We start from the raw sequence: 18220 nt of genomic DNA on the forward strand, positions 1-18220 counted from the left end.
GAACATGTGTAAATGGGGGGGAAAAAGAACCACACTGCATCATCCATTCCCTCTTTAACACAGGCCTTTATAACTGTTATGTATATAACTGTTAGCACCTGTACTTTGCTAAAGAAACGCTCCCATTTTCCATTCGGTGACTGCTTAACATGCTGATACCGTGCTGTCTGCATGACAGAGAGGAAGCAGTACTAACAGTAAGGCCTCTGACAACCCAAGGGAGTCAAACTTACTGTTGGGATATGCACCAATCAGCCACACATATGCATACACACCAGCAGTACGTACCGATTTTAACAATGGACAAACACACAGTAAAGAAACACAAGCAAATGAGCACACAAACAAAACTTGCATACCTCAGCAGCACTTGGCATTTGAGTTGCACACACTCGCCCTCATCCACAGGCAGAAAAAGAAATGAGCAGGTGATCGTCCCCATACACACTCACACACTGATTCCTTGGTAAGATTCTTTGCAGTTTTATTAGACTTTGCTCATAGTCATTACACGAGTACGTACCAAAAGAACATATACTAGATGGAGCGAGGCGGCAGTGCCACAGCAATAAAAACAGACCCAGCTCCGTGGCACAGCCCCTGGCAGACCGGCTGCCCAGCCTCCACTCCACCTCACTCTGTGCATGAGACAGCAAAGTGAGCAGGACTTGCAGCCCTCGTTTCAAATGCTTCAGATTGTACATTGAACAGGAGATTCCCAACATGGTAGAGTAAGCTTGTCTACATAGCTCTACGCCTTCTACATTCTATACCCGTGCGAATGGCAAATCAAAACTCAACAAGTCTACCTCACAAATACCAGTGCTTTTCAACGTTATACATATTTTTTTTTCCCAATTTTTGGTTTGTTTTAAAAATCTTTGGATGTGCAGTAATACCCATAAAATAACCGTTTTTTTTTTAAAAAGTCAAAAGAATATTAAAAACACATACACGTACACACTGCTTTTTGCCAGCTGTTCAACAAAGTAGCTCCTGTATAACTTTGTCTGCATTGGCAAATCAACTGTCTGGGTTTCTGGCAGTGTTTAAAACACATTGAAATGCCGGCTAGGATTTAGCTGAAGAAGAATACAAACTACTCCTTTTTATATCTAAGCATGGGAAATAAGGCTGTAACATAAGACTGTCTTTTTTGTTTGTTTGTTTTTCAAAAACCTACTATATACAAATCTAGAGTTTCTACAAATGCATAAATTAAAGCAGTGGTTAACCATTACAAAAATGCAATTAAATTAAAATCACAACACGGAAGTAGAGAAAATGGAAAATATGAACACAATATCACAGCAGTTGGTTTTACCCTGTAAAAGCAATAGTCTACCATCATAATATTGGCATAACCCTATGTCTGATAAAAAATACGTTTCTCCCTCCATCCCTTAAGTTTCAAACATCAACCCTGAAACTTGTCCTCCGTGACTTGAAACAGAGCACTTCTGCCAAAAAAAAAACAACAACTTCAAAATAGATAATCATACAGCTTTTTGAAGTAACAATAACAGTTACCACACGAGTAAAGTTCTGCCTTACTCACAGATAGACGTCTCAATGCAGAACTCAAAGGAATTATTACTATGAGGTATTCAGAGACATTGGTAAAGACATGCACGGCCAGAGTGCTGAACCTTCCTACACACAGCAGAGAGACATGGAAGGTTAGGGGAAGGAGGGATGGAGGGGTAAAAGGGGGCAGGGGAGAGGAGAAAACAAAGACCTTTGGTTTAATCTGTAGAAGTGGACAAGAGAAATTCCTTTGGTATGTTTTCATTGCATGGTTGCGCTGGCGAAAGCACCACGGTGTGATTAAAAAAAAAAACTTTTCCTTGTTTCTTCAGTAGTGGCCCTTCTACAGGCTGAGGTATTCACAGAGTCAAAGGTGAGAGGTCAACAGCGGTATAACACTTTGGTTCAAGCAAGGCACTCGTCCTGGGAGTTTTAGAAAGATTGCAACACGTCTGCTTCTACTTTCAGGAACATGTCTGCCTATAGTTGAGTCAACAATTCTCCCCATGGCTATGTCAGCTTGTCTGCCTATTATCATGCAAAGACGTCTGACCTATTTGGTGGATCAATAATCTCAACCTATAGATACACACTAAGAGGGAGGAGTAGAAAAAAAGCTGCAAAAAAAGACACTCCAGCGGGGTACTCCGTCACATTCACATAGGTTGTTTTGAAATGAATCATGTTATAATCATATTTTTTATGTAGCCACAATGTCAGCTTTTACATTTTGTACTTTGGTACTGCTACCAAGCAAAAAGAAAGACTGATCACATGGCTAGCGAGTCCTCTGTACCCCGCGGGCACCTACATGGCCGCTTGTGTGTATCTATGGCTAGATCAGCATATCTGCCTATAGCTACATCAGCATGACTATCTATGGAGCTGTAATCAGAGCACAGATGAAGCAAGAGCACACAAAGCAGGGGTGCATGGGTTGAGTGCAGGTGGGAGGGGGAGAAAGGGGACAAAAAAGGAAGAGAGAGAGAGAGAGAGAGAGAGAGAGAGAGAGAGAGAGAGAGAGAGAGAGAAAGAGAGGAGGCGGGGGAAGGGGAGACATACAACATCTTTTAACACCACTCATAGAGGCCGTGCAATGACAAAAAATCTTTGGTTATCTTTGGTATCATCAAAGTGATAGAAATCACGTATGGAACTTGAGTGAGGTAGCATCTTTGGTTCACACTATAAAACACCAGCAGGTCTTGACACATTTTTGTTTCTTGTCTTCTTTTTGTTTTTTTCTTTCAGAGGTGAAGAAGCAGCTCCCTCTCGCCTCTCCTTCAGCGCTTGTTCTGATGAATGTAGAGCTGCTAACCCTGGCCATGAGGAGGATGACGGCAAGGGGCCAGCTCAATATATTTAATGATAGGCTGCCCTGGGCCAGCTCTGTGTAGTGCTTTCCTCCTAGTGCTGAAATGCATAGCTTACCGGGAGAGCAGGATGGGAGGGGTGGGGTTGGGTGCTCTGGGTATTGGCAACAGGCAGGGTGGGGTGCTTCTGTATTCAGGTGACGAGGTGACATTGCTGTGCGAGCGCCTGAAAGTGATTTGAACATTGATATCATCCCCTCCACCCAACATCTTTGATGAGGAGATAAAATCAAATACGCATGAAGCACACGGGGACGCTGATGCTTATTATTAGAGTGGTGACACAGTATGTCCTAAAAAAAACACCCATCAGAGGCTGTCTGTCTCTCTCACTGTGTCATGGACATACAGCATGAGAGCCAGCTTTTGTTTTCACCTTTGCATAGAAAACACACGACTGAATGGATTAGTCTTTGTTTGCCAGCTGCTGGTATTTGAACACATGAACTTGAACGAGATCTGGAGGAATTATCTAAACAGAATTACAGGAAAGGATGTTTCTGTAATGATTCATCTTCACAATGAGCATTTGCAGGAACATTGTCCAGACTCTGTGAAGCTATAGGCCTAACTGGAACATTTAGTTTGATTCAAAAAGGCATCTTATAAGGCAAATGTTAATAGTTAATTTTCAGGGTCGTGTCATATAATATTTCCACTTGCAAGGAACATATGACACAAAATGTAGTATGGAACAAAAGCTGTGACATTCTCTTCTTTGTGACGCCTAACTAACAGTCTGTCTCAGGAGGTAAGGGAGGAAATGAGGTACAAACAGTCTTAGGATTATCAGCTACAAAAAATACTCTTTGGTCAAATTACTTCATATCAGGTTCTGAAGTGGATTTATTTCTAAACTGCATGAGAGGCTTCAGGGTGTGGAAGGCTTTGGTTTCTCTTGTTTAAATTATTCAACGCTTCAGCATGTTGGAAGAAAGCACTACCATGTGGGTTGAGGGTTGGGGTTTTTGGTTTGGTTCAGGGTTGGGATATTTGGTTTTGGGTTAGCAGTCTACGCATGGGCATCTCCCCGTCTGTCTGGAATGCTTGATAGAAAGACAGAGAGCTGGACAGACAGACAGATAGTCAGACAGTCCACGGCCACCGTTTCAAACAAGGTTTCACAACAATCCAGTCGCTCCTGTAGGATTTTTTTGTCTTTAAAGTTGATTGGCCAATCCCACCGGAGCTCCACATTCTGGCTGTTTTTCAAGGGTGTGGACAGCTGCAAAACAGACTGCCAATAGGCTGATTAAACCTCCATTTAGGGACCCATCATTAAAACCAACCAATCAGATTAAAGATAAGGATGGTGAATGATAGCTTGATACTGGGTGGGGAGGTGTGGGGTGTAGTAAAGCTAGAGACCAGTGACAGTGAGTGTGTGTGTGAAGGGGGGTAAAACTATAGTCTTTTTGCAGTATGTTACACGTAAATGTGTTGCTGAAACAAACATTTCAAAGCAGGTCAAACAAGAAGTCTTTGGTTTGTTTTTTCATCTTTGGATACTATAAATATCAATATAGTACAGGTTTAAGGGCAAAACGTTGCTTCAAGGTCTTTTTAAGTTTCTCTTTGTTTCTCTTAAGTTTTAAAGCTTTTCCACCGAGGTTGAGTCAGTCCATGAGTTGGTCAAATCAGTCTTTCTTCAGGCTTTGGTGCAGGCGTTGGGGCCAGAGTTGGCTGGGTGACCGGAGCCATCGTCCACCCACTTATCTAGGCTCCGGCGACGTGCGTTCATAAAGAAGTTGCTGACCGTGGCCAGCTCGAGGCCCAGCTGCTGGGCGATGGTGATCTGTAGCTCTTTGGATGGACGCTTGTTCTCCTTGAAGATGGCGTGGAGCGTCCGCCGCTGCACATCTGTGAACACCAGCCGGGGCTTCTTAGACACACTCCCCCGCTCGCTTCTGCCGTGGTCCTGTTCCTTGCGCTTACATGCTGTGGAGGATTCAGGAAAGAGACAGACAGAAGGAGAGAGTGGGTTTGTGAGAAAGGGCAGAATATACTTGATACTTCATGACAATCCTCTCTCCATCACACCTCAACCTTGGATTAAAAAAAAGGTCCTGAATAAATCCATTGACTGACCCATGAATTATCTCAGTGGTTCTCCACCATACCAGCTTAACATAGACGTTTGTTTTCATCCTAACAGGGGATACACTGATATGACTGTTTAAAGTCAATACCAATATCAGATATTTTCCAATCCATTTTTAACCCAAACTAACTTGAAATTAGATTGTTTAGATGAAGGCCCAAAACAGGTTAAGCTTTTGATGCTTATATCAACATTCATTTTTACTTTGAGACCACAACATATGCCTATATTATATTGCTAATATAACAATTGTTTCAAGTAATGTCCTTGAAACAAAGAAACAATCCACCAAAAATATCAGCAGTAAAAGTAGCCTAATGTTTAAATGATAGCAGTATTGTTTTTAAATTGTCATTGTGTCCTGAAGAACCAAATGGGAAACAATCTTTTAATGTATTATGCATCTCTACAACCCCATCAAAAATCGCAACAGCTGGTTTGAATGATGATGAATGGGCCTCCTCTCTGGTTTAACTTGTGTTCATTTGTAAAACCAGCTATACAATGGATTAGACAGTTTTAGGTTTCACAGTACTCTAATATTGTGGCAGAAAAAGTGTTGTCAGATTCATATTTGACTCAAAAATGAGTACAAAAGTTATAAGACCTTTTTTTCTGTGTAGGAGCACCCCTTAAAAGATTGTATCTGGTGCATGCGAAATAATAGCGGAATTAAACCCTTCCGCATGTTGTCAGTGAACCAGGTCTGGAGGAGAGCAGACAGACAGACAGGAAGCCTGTCAGCCGGGGAACAACGGGTGCTGTCCGCGGTGCTGAAAACAACGGGCCGCTAGGCACTAGGCTGCAGCTGTTGACAAAAAACTATACAGATCATCTAATATTGAAAAGAAGAACGTGGGAATCCGTTTGACAGCAAATCAAACATCCCTTCAACTGATATCGTTGGTATTTCATTTCAGTTTTTTTCTTTTGAAGCCCTGCAGCCATCCAAATTGAGATTCATCGGTGAGCTGAGACCAGGAGGGGGCAGACGTGGGCTGCTGGAGCAAGGCCCAACATGGACTCACTGGGGGAAATGAATGAATGGTATATTCTAACCACAAAGCAATTCCTAAACCAGTGCTGAACACCTTCGCAAAATGCACCAGGTGAATAAAAACATTTGTTATAGAAAACCTCAAATCGCAGTAATGGTACAAAAGAAACCGATTAAATAAACCAATTAAATACAGATTTTCGAACAACATGTATAGACGAATTGCCAAAATAATTATTTTAATTGTATCACTGCACTATAAAAACGACCAACAATTCAATATTACACTGGGCATTTGTAATAAAGTGGCTTATTACTTCGAGTTACTGGTTGTATAATAGTTTTGCTCTTTAGTTTTGATATCTAAGCAATGTTATTGTCTTCCAAATAATGCCACGTGTAAGGTAAGCGCAAACAGTATACTTAAGCTTCATAAGAAAGAGAGATCAAAATAAACACGTCAGTCCAGTTGAAGCTGATTTTGCCTATCCCAGTGTAACCTCATTTTAGAACACACACACACACACACACACACACACACACACACACACACACACACACACACACACACACACACACACACACACACACACACACACACACACACACACACACACACACACATTCAAGTGTGTGGTAAAGTACAGTGGCGCGACCTACCCGCATGACCATAAACTGGAGTAAAATTGTGAGTTTAAGTAGCCCGGTGTCTCCAGTGCTGGTAAATATTAACAGAGAGCCGGAGCTCCTCGTGTAAGGGCTGCTATAAATCAGCAGCAGTGAAGGCCACTCAGACAGCAGGAGCCAGCACAGAGCGGCCCTGCCCCGGCACAGGAGGCCCGGGCAGAGAGGTAGCTTTCCCAGGACCAGGGGGACATAACAGCGGCCTCGTTATCACACTAATCACACACACACACACACACACACACACACACACACACACACACACACACACACACACACACACACACACACACACACACACACACACTGCTCCCGGCTAATCATTACAAACACACAGATAACTGCACACACTGGGCCTACAGACACGGTGTGACGATAGTCCTGAATTTCATAATCTCACATAGAGCCCGGGAGAACAACAAACAGACCTCTGTGCAGCAAATACTGCAAATATTCAACCCTCTAACTATTCTTACTTACAACACCAGATTGATCTCTAAGTTCTAATATCATGAATTCTGTCCTGTGCCAAATCTGCCTATTTACAAACCTCTTCTATTCTATATTCTATTCTATTCAAGCAAAATCAGATGGGTAATTGAATACGTGGGAACGGGAGTGAAGGCTCTAGATTAATTTCAGAAGCCTAAAATCAATAAGTAGATATCACATCTATTTCAGATCACGATCACATATCTAGTTCACCTAGAGACGAACGGATCAATACAATGTCGCTCAGCCAATTCTCTCGAAATTAATTTCGTTTTTAACTGTAAACGATTTCTTTTCTCCCTACCTTTTTTTGTGTGTGTCGTTTTTCAAACAAAAACCTACAGTTTTTTATTTGGGGTTTTTGCTCAAGATGGGCTTTGCCATTTTTATTTATGTTTTTTCTTATAAGAAGTTGAGATATACCGAGACAGGACGTGACATGCTTAAGGACAGATAAAAAGGGAAAAATAATGAACAACTGAAGCAAGCCTGAAGCGGGCATTCAGTTTCCCAGAACAGCCAGTATGAATTTCCTTCCTTTAAAAACATTAAAACCATAATAAATCCTTATAGATACAGATTTTCCGTTTCAATTTTAGGCTGATCACACTAATTATCAATGGTGATCAAATACAAAACCAGCTTTCAAAAGTTGAATGGGCCTGTTTTCCCATTTGCAAAAGTCAGTGATAAAATCTAATTTTCAACACACACACACACACACACACACACACACACACACACACACACACACACACACACACACACACACACACACACACACACACACACACACACACACACACACACACACACACACACACACACACGAGCATGCACTCACTTTCCATATGGCTGCAGCCTCACTTTTCAAAAAGCTTAAAGCTTAAATGTCTATTTGTAGGTCATTGATTAGGCTTATAAACGTTAAAAAAAAATCCATTGGGTTTCTGTGAACGCGCACAGGCGATTTGGGACTCCATGCGCGCCCTAATTGACTTGTGCGTACCTCAGGGACAAATTAATACAGAGGTCTATCAGTTAATTAGAGAAACCTCAGTCAAGTCAGAGTTAGTTTACGAATAAAACATAAACGCATGTTCTCTCTATTCTACTTAACTGTTTTGTATTCTGCAAGGAAGGCCTATAATTCTAACAAAGTAACGGCAAAAAGCTTAACTTGACATTTAAATTTAGTTTACACTCTAAAGAACACGTGCACACACACTTTTCTCTTTCTCTGTTTACACCAAGGGCAACACCAAAAAGGCTGATCAGTTGCATCTACACCAAAATAAACACATTCCTAACGATTTCTGGGCGAAGGATCAGCTTACGCACACAGTCCAGCGGTCGATATTTTGAGGTAAAATGACATGAGCACTTGTTTCACACAACCCAAAAAATCAGTGTAGAGACAGAAAAGGGATGCGTATTGATATCAGGCCACTCATGTTGGGAGCATCAGCTTGGTGAAGCACTTTTCAACTTTAGCGACTTCATTAAGCCTATTGTTTAACACACTATCCAGCAGAGCTCTCCTACCAATTCGGTGGCCTTATCTAAAGAAACCAGGGTCGTCGATTCACCAAACCCAGACGCATGGCCTACTTCTGCTTGCATCTAAAACCATTTGACTTCCAGGATCTTTTATTAGCCTATAAAGGCCTTAATTTCTGGAGACAAGTGGAGACATGATGTTATAGCTATATGTTAATTTGATAAAGAACTATCAGCCTAGAGGAACGTTTGTCCTGAATGCTACCCTCATGGGATTTTACATTACACTTAGATTGCTGGAAAATGTTTAGTTTTCTCTCTCTGTAATGAAAACTCAGCTTTTGTCCCCAGCCCACTTCACCCACTGCTTAATATAAGGTAGCATTCGGGTCTAATGGTCCCCTGTGCTGAATTAACGCCCCTGTTTGAGCGTCTGTTTCTCTCAGCAACACATTCAAAAGATGAAAACTAAAAGGGGGCTTTACCGAGGCTTCGCTCACCTGCGAGCCTGAGCGCACTCATGCGTTGGAACTCAGGCTCCTGCAGCCATTTCCACATGCGGCGGAAGGTCTCTCTACCGGATTTGAGCTTGGACCAGGGTTTGGGGTTTCTCAGCAGGTCGGACAGGGTCCCCTGGGACCTGCACAGGACCCGCTGGGCAAAGATGGCCTGAGGGATGCTGTAGCGCTTCAGCTCCGTGGTGATCCTTTGCGCCACCTCTTTGGTATTCACCTCCTCCATCTGGCCCCCAGAAACACCACCCTCTCCCCCTTGCTGCCCGGGCCCGGAGGCCTGCTCCCGGCTGTTCCCTAGCCCCTGGCCGTGCCCCTGCGCGCCAAGGTGTGCGTGCGGGTGGTGGTGGAGGCCGTTGATTTGTACCATGCCCGCTGAGGAGCTCATGTGCTGCTCCGTGTGTCTACCGAGCATGGCCGGGTGGTGAGCCTCAAACCCGCTGGGGGTGAGCATCTTCTCACCAGGCATGGCGGCACCGGGGTGAGCGTAGGGAGGGATGCCGGCCTGGGACGTGTGTATGCTGGCCAGACCGGAACCAGACAACGGGGAGAGGCTCTGGCCCATGCAGGGATCTTTGTGATGATATGCGGGATACAGACTGTTCATAGGCGCCAGACTCCGGTCCTCTCGCATTAACGTGAAGCTGCCGCTGACATTTCCGGGGATCCTCTGGTGGGGATGATGGTGAGGATGATGGGGATGGTGGTGGTGGTGGTGGTGATGATGGGGAGGAAACTTGTCGGACACGGTGGAGATGGGGGGTAAGGGCTGCAGGGGGGTTAGGGTGGTGTAAGTGCTGCTTGCACTCATGCCTGGGGGGGCTTCACACATGCTGATGGCTGGATGCAGGTGTCCGTGGTGTCCGTGGTGATAGTCTCCGCTGTCCAGGAGGGTTGCCATGCCCATAGCGCGGTGGCTTAGACCCCGGGGGCTCGGACGGGCATGCGGACTGTGGCCACTCAGCAGCTCCCCGTGACCGGCCACGGACTCATGGCTCACTCCGTGCATGTCGCCAATATTCTCCATCGACAGCTGTGCGTTCATGATCCGGGCAGCGCTCTGGACAAACCATCTATCTGATTTACCGCAGTTAGCTGGCGTCCAGAAGTCCTCACGTCCAGTAAAGTTCAATTTTCTTTTGTTGCTTTTTTTTTTCTTCTTCTTGCAGCAGCCTCCTTTGCTCTCTTGTCCTTATATTCACAAATATTCTCCTACCTCTGACGCTGTTTTGCAGAATGAAAACTCCTTCTCCGAATCCTTTTTTTCCTTGATATTTTTGTTGTTGTTTTTTTAAAATTATTATTTTATTTTTAATTCCCTTTTATAATTCAAGCCCCCCCACCGCCAACCAGCTGTCCTTGCGCTCCGGTCGGGTGCCGCGCCATCTCTATAGTTGTGTGTCTCCAGCCCCTCTTCCACCGCAGCACAGATCACTGTCTACACATGCGCACTGTGAACACCCATCTCCTCCCATACTCTCTCTCTCTCTCTCTCTCTTTCTCACATAGGGCGCACGCTCTCACTGGGTGAGCTAGAGGCCGCCCCCTCTCAAACACACTCGTACACACACCGCCCCATTGCTCTGACGTCAGCTACCTTTTAAGGAAGGGAGGTATCAAACCACCTGCTAAGGCTATTCTCCCCAATAACCCATATCCAGCATTTACTGAAATGTAAAAAAATGCAAAGAGACGGATCTCTAATAAAATCCTCAAAGAATCGACCCATAGAAATTGACTGGATGCAGCACCTAATGTGTGATTGCCAATTGTTATTTAGAAAATGTTTAATTTATTAGGGTTATAATGAGGCTTTATCTTCAGTCCTCCTTAAATTATTAAGTGCAAATGAAGTAAACTTCCGGGTTCATTTGGAGTTGATTTTTAACTAGTGAGGTCTGGGTTTCAAAAGCTCCAAACCTCCAGTGAAAACACACTTCATTTTTCTCAAGAAAACAGAAAAAAAGCTTCAAAAATTACAACAAAGCATTATGATTTTAATTAGCAGCCGAAGGCTGCCAACACAGTTATATATCCTATGTATGAGGCCACATCACATAGCCTAGATCCATTCTTTCAGGCTACTTCAGCTGCGCCACCCCACCCCCACACACCTGCCAAATATGTGGCGGTTTAACCAAACGAAGAAGACTGTAGTACCTTCTTTTTTGGTGGAAAAAAAATGAGCAGATGTGTCTATTGTTCAACCATTAGGCTTAACGAACCAAGCCCAGCAGTATGTGTGTACGTGTGTGTGTGTGTGTGTGTGTGTGTGTGTGTGTGTGTGCATGCGCGCACGCTTGTCCTATTTGGAGATGGACATATGCACATTCAATTTAACTTTGAGAACCATTTAATTTACAACACTTGCCTGTATACACAGTGACTTTCCAAATAAAACACCGACATGTTATTTAATGAAATAAGAGAACATTTATTTTTGTCGACAGACAACTTCCAAATAATACAAATTCACACAAACGCTCACAGACGCACTCACAGCTTCTCTAGAAAATCCAAGGCCGTGGAGGAAATGACATGCTGACACATAACATGACTGTTATCCCCGGGTTGTTGTAGTGCACGATGCACGAGTGTCAAACTCCCCAAACATGCAGCCTGATAAAAGCCGGCCCCCTGCTTACATGTCAGGGACCGTTTAGCCTAATAGAGCGGTAGCGCAGGGCGTCCTCAGTCGGCCGAGGTGACAGCTTGCAGCGGTCAGTGTCCTGCTGGACCCCCCGCTGAATGAGGGACATGTCAAAGGTGACGCTTCAAGACTCCCAAAGCCAACATCTGCGGGGGGACAGATTAACCTTTCAGACTTTTCCCTGTCCTAGACCTGCTAGGGGCCCCGCATCTGCCAGGGTCCCCACAATAGACCCAGCCCTCGGTTGAACGAGTTAAATAAAAGAAAAGAAAAAAAAGAGAAGAAGTTAAACTGTCTCTGATGTGAAGTCAATGTCAACGGCGTGTGTGTGACGTGTGTCGAGACAAAAGGACACTAATTCCTCGAAGTGTGGCTGTCCAACCGTGTAGCCCTGTGGACATAATAGACTTTAGAGGCAGGCAACAGCGAAACAAAAACACTGGGAATATTGCATATTCATTTTATATCAGGTAGCCTATCAAGCTCCTATATCTGCACTTTAATTCGATTTGAATTTAATCCGATTTTTATATTCTATATAGCCTACAGTTTGACCTTATTCTATACAGTTAAATGACTCTAATTATTGGGCCTATTTTATTTTTCAAGTGTAGGACAATTTATTCTGTTTTTATTTAGCTGCACATCCGCACAGAGACAGTTACAAGATGTAGAAAGACAGAACGTCCAAGGTTTGGCCTTAAATGGCAGCAAACCTCATCTACACATTCTCTTTGGGATCGATAGACTCCTGCCATGTCTGCACGACCTGAGCTGTGTGTTTATGTGTGTTGGCTCTCTATGGCCATTGTGCCGAGATATACCTGGCCTTACGAGCCGGTGACATTTGCTTTGCAGAGAATATAAGGGACATGGTTTTCTGAGCACTTCTGAAAGAAGATATATTTCAAGCGGGATTAAATTCAATTAATAAAAAGGGAAGCAGAGGCACGGACCAACAAGTAGCCTAGTGCCTTACAGATCCATACATGTGCGGATGTGGCTATGCAGACGAGTTTGGAAAAAAATAGATAGAAGAAAAGGCTGTGCCAGAGCAAAGGGAGGCCAAGCAATGGGCACCTGAAGGCACTGTGTCAATTACTTACAGGTCTCACACTGATTACTAATCAGGGGCATCGTTCCCGTGAAGCCCACAGCAGCATTTCCGAGCAGAAAGAATATAATGCCTCGCAGAGAGGACCGTGGATCAATATTTCGACAGCTCTGCAAAGTGACACAGCGTTGCAAGCGTTATAAATGTTCAAATGAAAATTACAGCTTGTTTGGAAATAAGGCACTGCTAAATGGCATCTGGTGAAACTAAACTTTTATAAATGAGGCTACTTGAGTTTGGCCTATATGGTCATTTATGGCGGATGAACCAATATAATACGAGGGCGCATGCATAGAGAAACTGAATTAGCCTTTTGAAAAATAAATCACATTGCTCTTGTTTCGTCGTTTTCAACCCATACATTCATTTATTGCTTCACCTTTTAAGCAAATCTATTTTTATGATTTTTTTTTACCCCGCTCAAATCCTCCCCCCAAATCAAGAATGTTAGTGGAAAATACTAATATGTTAAACGTTCAAATATTTAAGATTATACTTATCTGCGCTCTTTTCTAAAAATGTGCATTGCAGTGTTTGTGGCTGGCCTTTACAGCATATTTAAAGTATAGGCCTTGAAAACACACCACACCGCGCCAATCAATACTGAATAACATTATAATTCCTGGAGGAACTCAGGCTACGGTCTTTGATTTGTTAGAATAAACAAACCTGAAAATATACTTTTTTTTTTATACATAAGCCTCTGTGGCATTTTTGGCGTTTATATGTGTTATACATTGTTATTTAATGTTAGGCGATTATTTAATTTAAATTAGCAACCGAGTCATATCTTAAAGAAAAACTCATTACACACTTATTCAAATTAAATTAGTATTCTTATCATTAGTACTATTACGTATTTTACTTTGTTCTGAAGCTGAAACAGTAGACTAAAAAATAAGCCACATAAATAAAAAAAAATAAAAATCATCATCTCGTCCTCACTGACAACCAGTTAGCAGGCGGCAAGTCAAGATCACATTAAGAGCTAAAGAAGGATCATGTTCTCTCTAAACATTTAAGTGGAACTGATTTAGGTTTACAAGTGAAAACATGTGAGTAACGTGACCAAACAGTAACCAGTAACAAATAAACCTCAGAGTTATAATAATAAAACCACTTAAATGATCTCCTTGATTAAGGAATTTCCTTCTTTTTCTTTTTCTTTTTTTTTTTTTTTTGTTGATGTTTTCCTAATTAATATAAATGCCATCATGGCCGAGCAGCAGATGCCGGACCTGCTGCCTTGCTCAGGGGCAAATCAACTGCCTCTTCCCTCGCGTTATTCCGCGTCACTTGCTCTGATTCGTGCGCTCATGTGAAATTAATAAGGCATCACTTTACATTAAGGTGTCCATATGCCGCCCAATTACTCCCTGTAACTTTAGTGAGACTCCAATTATGACAACAAAACTGTGTTAACGATAGCCAAACCAGCCCCACCGTGATGCTCTAAATACGCACTTCAAATATGACTTCTTACTCAAACAGACGGTAGACTTGTAAACATCAATAATCAGTTTGGAGAAATTAAAAAAGCTTCTTCCAAATTTCTCCTGAGATTGCTAGAAATGTAGTTTGATGCTTTATTTTGAAATGTAGGCTATGCAATCTAATAATAATAAGTCTCAGTCTCAGTTCTATTTTTTTTTTTTTTACCGTTTTAGCAAAATAAATGATCATGATTACTATAAAAGTAACTTGCCTTTGTAAATATATGACATTTTGTGAATTTACAAGAATAATTGGCTCTGGCTAAATAAATCACTACTATGGTAACTGACGAAAGAACAATTTCTACACTATGTTCTCTAAGATGTGGGATACATATTTCTTTAAAGCAATACAAACTGCGAATCATTACCTCCCTGTATGAATATGTCCTTATTTAGAAAGGACTATCCTCTCGAATGATAATTAGGGTTTCTTTTTTTCCAACATTGTGTCAAATTAAATGAAAATTTCTTCCATCTTACAACGACGAGAGGGTGGGGCTGGTTTCTAGTAAAAGGCTTGACAAGAGGTTTTCCCAGTGCATCTCTGTCTTTGCATCTAAATGGACAACCTGCTCATCTCTCAAGACAAACTTTACTGTTTCAGATAAATGCTTTTACAATGAGATTATTTTTTATTTTACATAACAGCTAAATCTGAGACTATAAGTGTATGTGCGCGCGCGTGCATGTACAGCTATATTTGATCATGTAGTTGATTAATCACCTGTTATCAGCTGTAATTTCGCTGTTCTTGCTTACGGGCAACTGTAAGTGAATATGCCCGCATTTAAAATACCACAAATGGACTCAACAGATACACAGAGCTGCATTATGCAGATAATCAATCAGTAATTATTTCTAATATTGCCCACTATGGACTTGACACTGCATCATTATAACAGTATTTAATGAAGCCGAATCTGTAATTAATGAATCTCTCCTCCAGAAACAACTTTGGCCACGAACTGATGCCAGTATGCAGATATTACAGGTTGACATGTATCGCAGCTCTGCTCTAAGTGTGTGTGCAGATGCGTCAGCGTGCAGAGAAACTGTGCGTCAGACTTGGACGGCACTCTCTTGTCCACGTCTCTTCTCAACAGGGTGCCAGGGTGCAAAATGTCTGCATTCAAACTCATCTTCTTCTGCGCCACACATAAAACAAACAGACACACACACACACACACACACACACACACACACACACACACACACACACACACACACACACACACACACACACACACACACACACACACACACACACACACACACACACACTGTAGTCCCCGAATTTACCGCAGGATTCCATTCTGTCATGCGCCTCCCAGCTCACTCCCATACAGCAGCGCACAGAACGTCAGAGGTTGAACATCAATGTACATAAACTCTTTAGCTTCAACATACGAGTTGCAAAAACCAGAGGATGCGCTCGCATTTGCGCGTCTGCTTCGTGTGTGTTTTTCCCGTCCCACCCTCTCCCTCTCCCTCGTCCTCCTCCTCTGGGTCCTCCGGCTTATTCCAGCTTGTCTCCAGAGCTGCCAGAGTCCCATATCCTGACCGAGGTAAACATCCTTAGCCGCTGCATGCGTCTCCGTTTCCAGTCGCAAATTATCCGTCCCGCAAAAAACCTCCGTTTTCCTGCTCCGATGCCGTGCTTCTCTCCGTGCTTTTCTCGAGGCAGGCGCATTTGAATAGCTGGCCGGTGTTGTTATGGATCCGTGCGCAACTGAAAGAGAATCAGTATGCAAATTGTTTCAGTATCAATCGAAAGGTTCGATCCGCCTGAGCGTCAGCCCCTTTGGCACGAGAGGCTCCTTTGCTGCATAAATGTTTATAATGACCATATATTAGCACACACACAGAGCGAGGAGAGAACATACTGGACTGTTATTGCGATGTAGCCTAACAAAAATATTATTTTTCTTTATAAAATGTAAATTTAGGGATGTGGGGGCATGTAGATGGTGCATCAATGACTCAGAGTCAGACCTGAGCTTTTTTATTTGTGAAATAAACCCACACGCACACAATTACATAGTATATCATATGAGTAGCAATGAACTATTTATATGCCACAATAAATATTTAATCCGTGTTTGTCTGTAATTGAGGTTATGTATGCTTGTGTATAAGTCTAATTACCCCTTTGAATTTTGCACAAAAACTGAAGACTGAAATCACATTTTTTAATTTTAACATTACAGATTTTACAGAAAACAAAATAGGGGTCACCACTAGAAATGAGTCATTGGATATTGAGTAATGGGAAATGACCAATGTTTTATGCAGTCATATGATTTGATGCAGAGTGTAGGCTGTCACATTTTCAAGCATGGTTCTTTCTTTTTGTCATATTCTGATAGGCATTCAAAAGCACCAGTGTAAAGGTGCTGCTGATAAACACACTGCAGAAAAGAAGCACATTAGTGAGGATGGATAGACAGAGGAAATGAAAAAGAGTGAAGGTAAAATAAGTGATGGGGTGATATATTTGCAAGCAGTAGGGAGAAGTGTAGCAGGAGGAGAAGGAAGAAACACATAGAAAGTGGAGTACAGTTGAAGACCGGAGTGGATCGGACGGTTTAGGCAATCAAGAGCAGGACATTGAAGATGAAGGAAAAGAGAGGAAGGGCAGCAAGAGGTGAAAGGAAAGGCTTCGGCAAGGGCAGGGAGAGGAGAGTATGGTCAGTAGGAGATAAAGCATGGAGTCCGTTATCCATCTGTTCCAGGGTTAGAGTTTGACCAGCTGAGGGGGTCAGGGGTGAAGGGTCGGCGACCCCTTGGCCCGAGGGCTCCATGGTCAGTGCGCTGGCAGGTACACACTGGGGACAGGATTATAAGGTAAACACAAAAGGTGGATGCTTTCCTTCTAAGGTCCTTGTTTTGCAGAGATAGACTATCCAGCTCACGTAAAGATATACTGACTTTTATTCTATTTAATTCATTCTGAAATGGGTGGATGTGCATTTTGATTAGTTGGTTCACACCATTTCAAAATGGTTTGCTGCAGTCCAAAGCTTATTTTTAAAAGTATTTTTGATACAGGCATTGCTCAATATTTCCAATGTTGTTGACAAACAATGTCACCACAAGATTAATTTAGTGGCTGTTCTGGAGCTTTTGATCATTTCACATGGCCTTCATTAGCAGATGGAGATGTCATGCCATTGTAGATTTCCATTTTGAGCTTTAAGGATTTCTTGTTTATATTTGCTTGTATATGATAGTAGGCTTTATGTATATGTCAGATGATAATATCAGGAGAAAACACTTGAGCATTTTATTGTTGTTTTTATTTGAGTGATTTGAAAGGCAAATTATTTGTATATTGGTTATGACAGATTAATTGAATGTGTTTCTACCTATACTGTATTTGTATGCAACCATTGACCTCTACTACACAGTCGGCTACATTCAAAATGAAACAAAAAGGTGCAATGCTCTCCTGGCTTTTTATATATTTCTAGTTGCCAGAACTTGATAATGAGGAGAAAATGATCTCTTTAATATCTGGATTTTATAGGTGTGTTTAATCATTACGTTTGCATAGTGAAGTTACAAGGAGAAGTAATATTTTAAGCTAATTCTAAAATAAACAAAGGATGATTTCACTGATTTTACACAGGTACAGTGCTCAGACAGATCTACGGATGGGGCTGAATGTGCGCAGATGTACATTAATAAATTCATTTTATTAGGCTATCATAAGCCTGAGCCTACTCACTGTCCTATACTGTAACTGCATGCAACTAATGTGCAGTGGTCAGTAAC

General features: G+C 42.4%; 1 protein-coding gene across 2 annotated transcripts; it reads right to left on the reverse strand.

Annotated features, from left to right (window-relative positions):
* Positions 1 to 467: 467 nt before the first annotated feature.
* Positions 468 to 10642, reverse strand: onecut1 (one cut homeobox 1). 2 transcript variants are annotated; one of them, XM_039795881.1, is made up of 2 exons: positions 9175 to 10642; positions 468 to 4838 (listed from the first exon to the last, which is right to left on the reverse strand). In XM_039795881.1, exons 1-2 carry the CDS (start codon positions 10229 to 10231, stop codon positions 4549 to 4551), a joined length of 1347 nt encoding a protein of 448 aa, XP_039651815.1. In that variant the 5' UTR covers positions 10232 to 10642; the 3' UTR covers positions 468 to 4548. The 2 variants fall into 2 exon arrangements, with proteins under 2 accessions (XP_039651815.1, XP_039651814.1); XM_039795880.1 differs by having other exon boundaries at positions 9160 to 10642.
* Between the last annotated feature and the right edge of the window lie 7578 nt (positions 10643 to 18220).

This window comes from Perca fluviatilis, chromosome 3, assembly GCF_010015445.1.
Source record: "Perca fluviatilis chromosome 3, GENO_Pfluv_1.0, whole genome shotgun sequence".
In the NCBI taxonomy this organism is placed as follows: domain Eukaryota; kingdom Metazoa; phylum Chordata; class Actinopteri; order Perciformes; family Percidae; genus Perca; species Perca fluviatilis.

Coding starts and splice junctions, on each gene's coding strand:
- onecut1 (XM_039795880.1), bottom strand. CDS start 10,231: ATGAACGCACAGCTGTCGATGGAGAATATTGGCGACATGCACGGAGTG. Junction 4,839..9,159: donor CGCAGGTGAGCGAAGCCTCG/GTAAAGCCCCCT, acceptor AATCCTCCACAG/CATGTAAGCGCAAGGAACAG.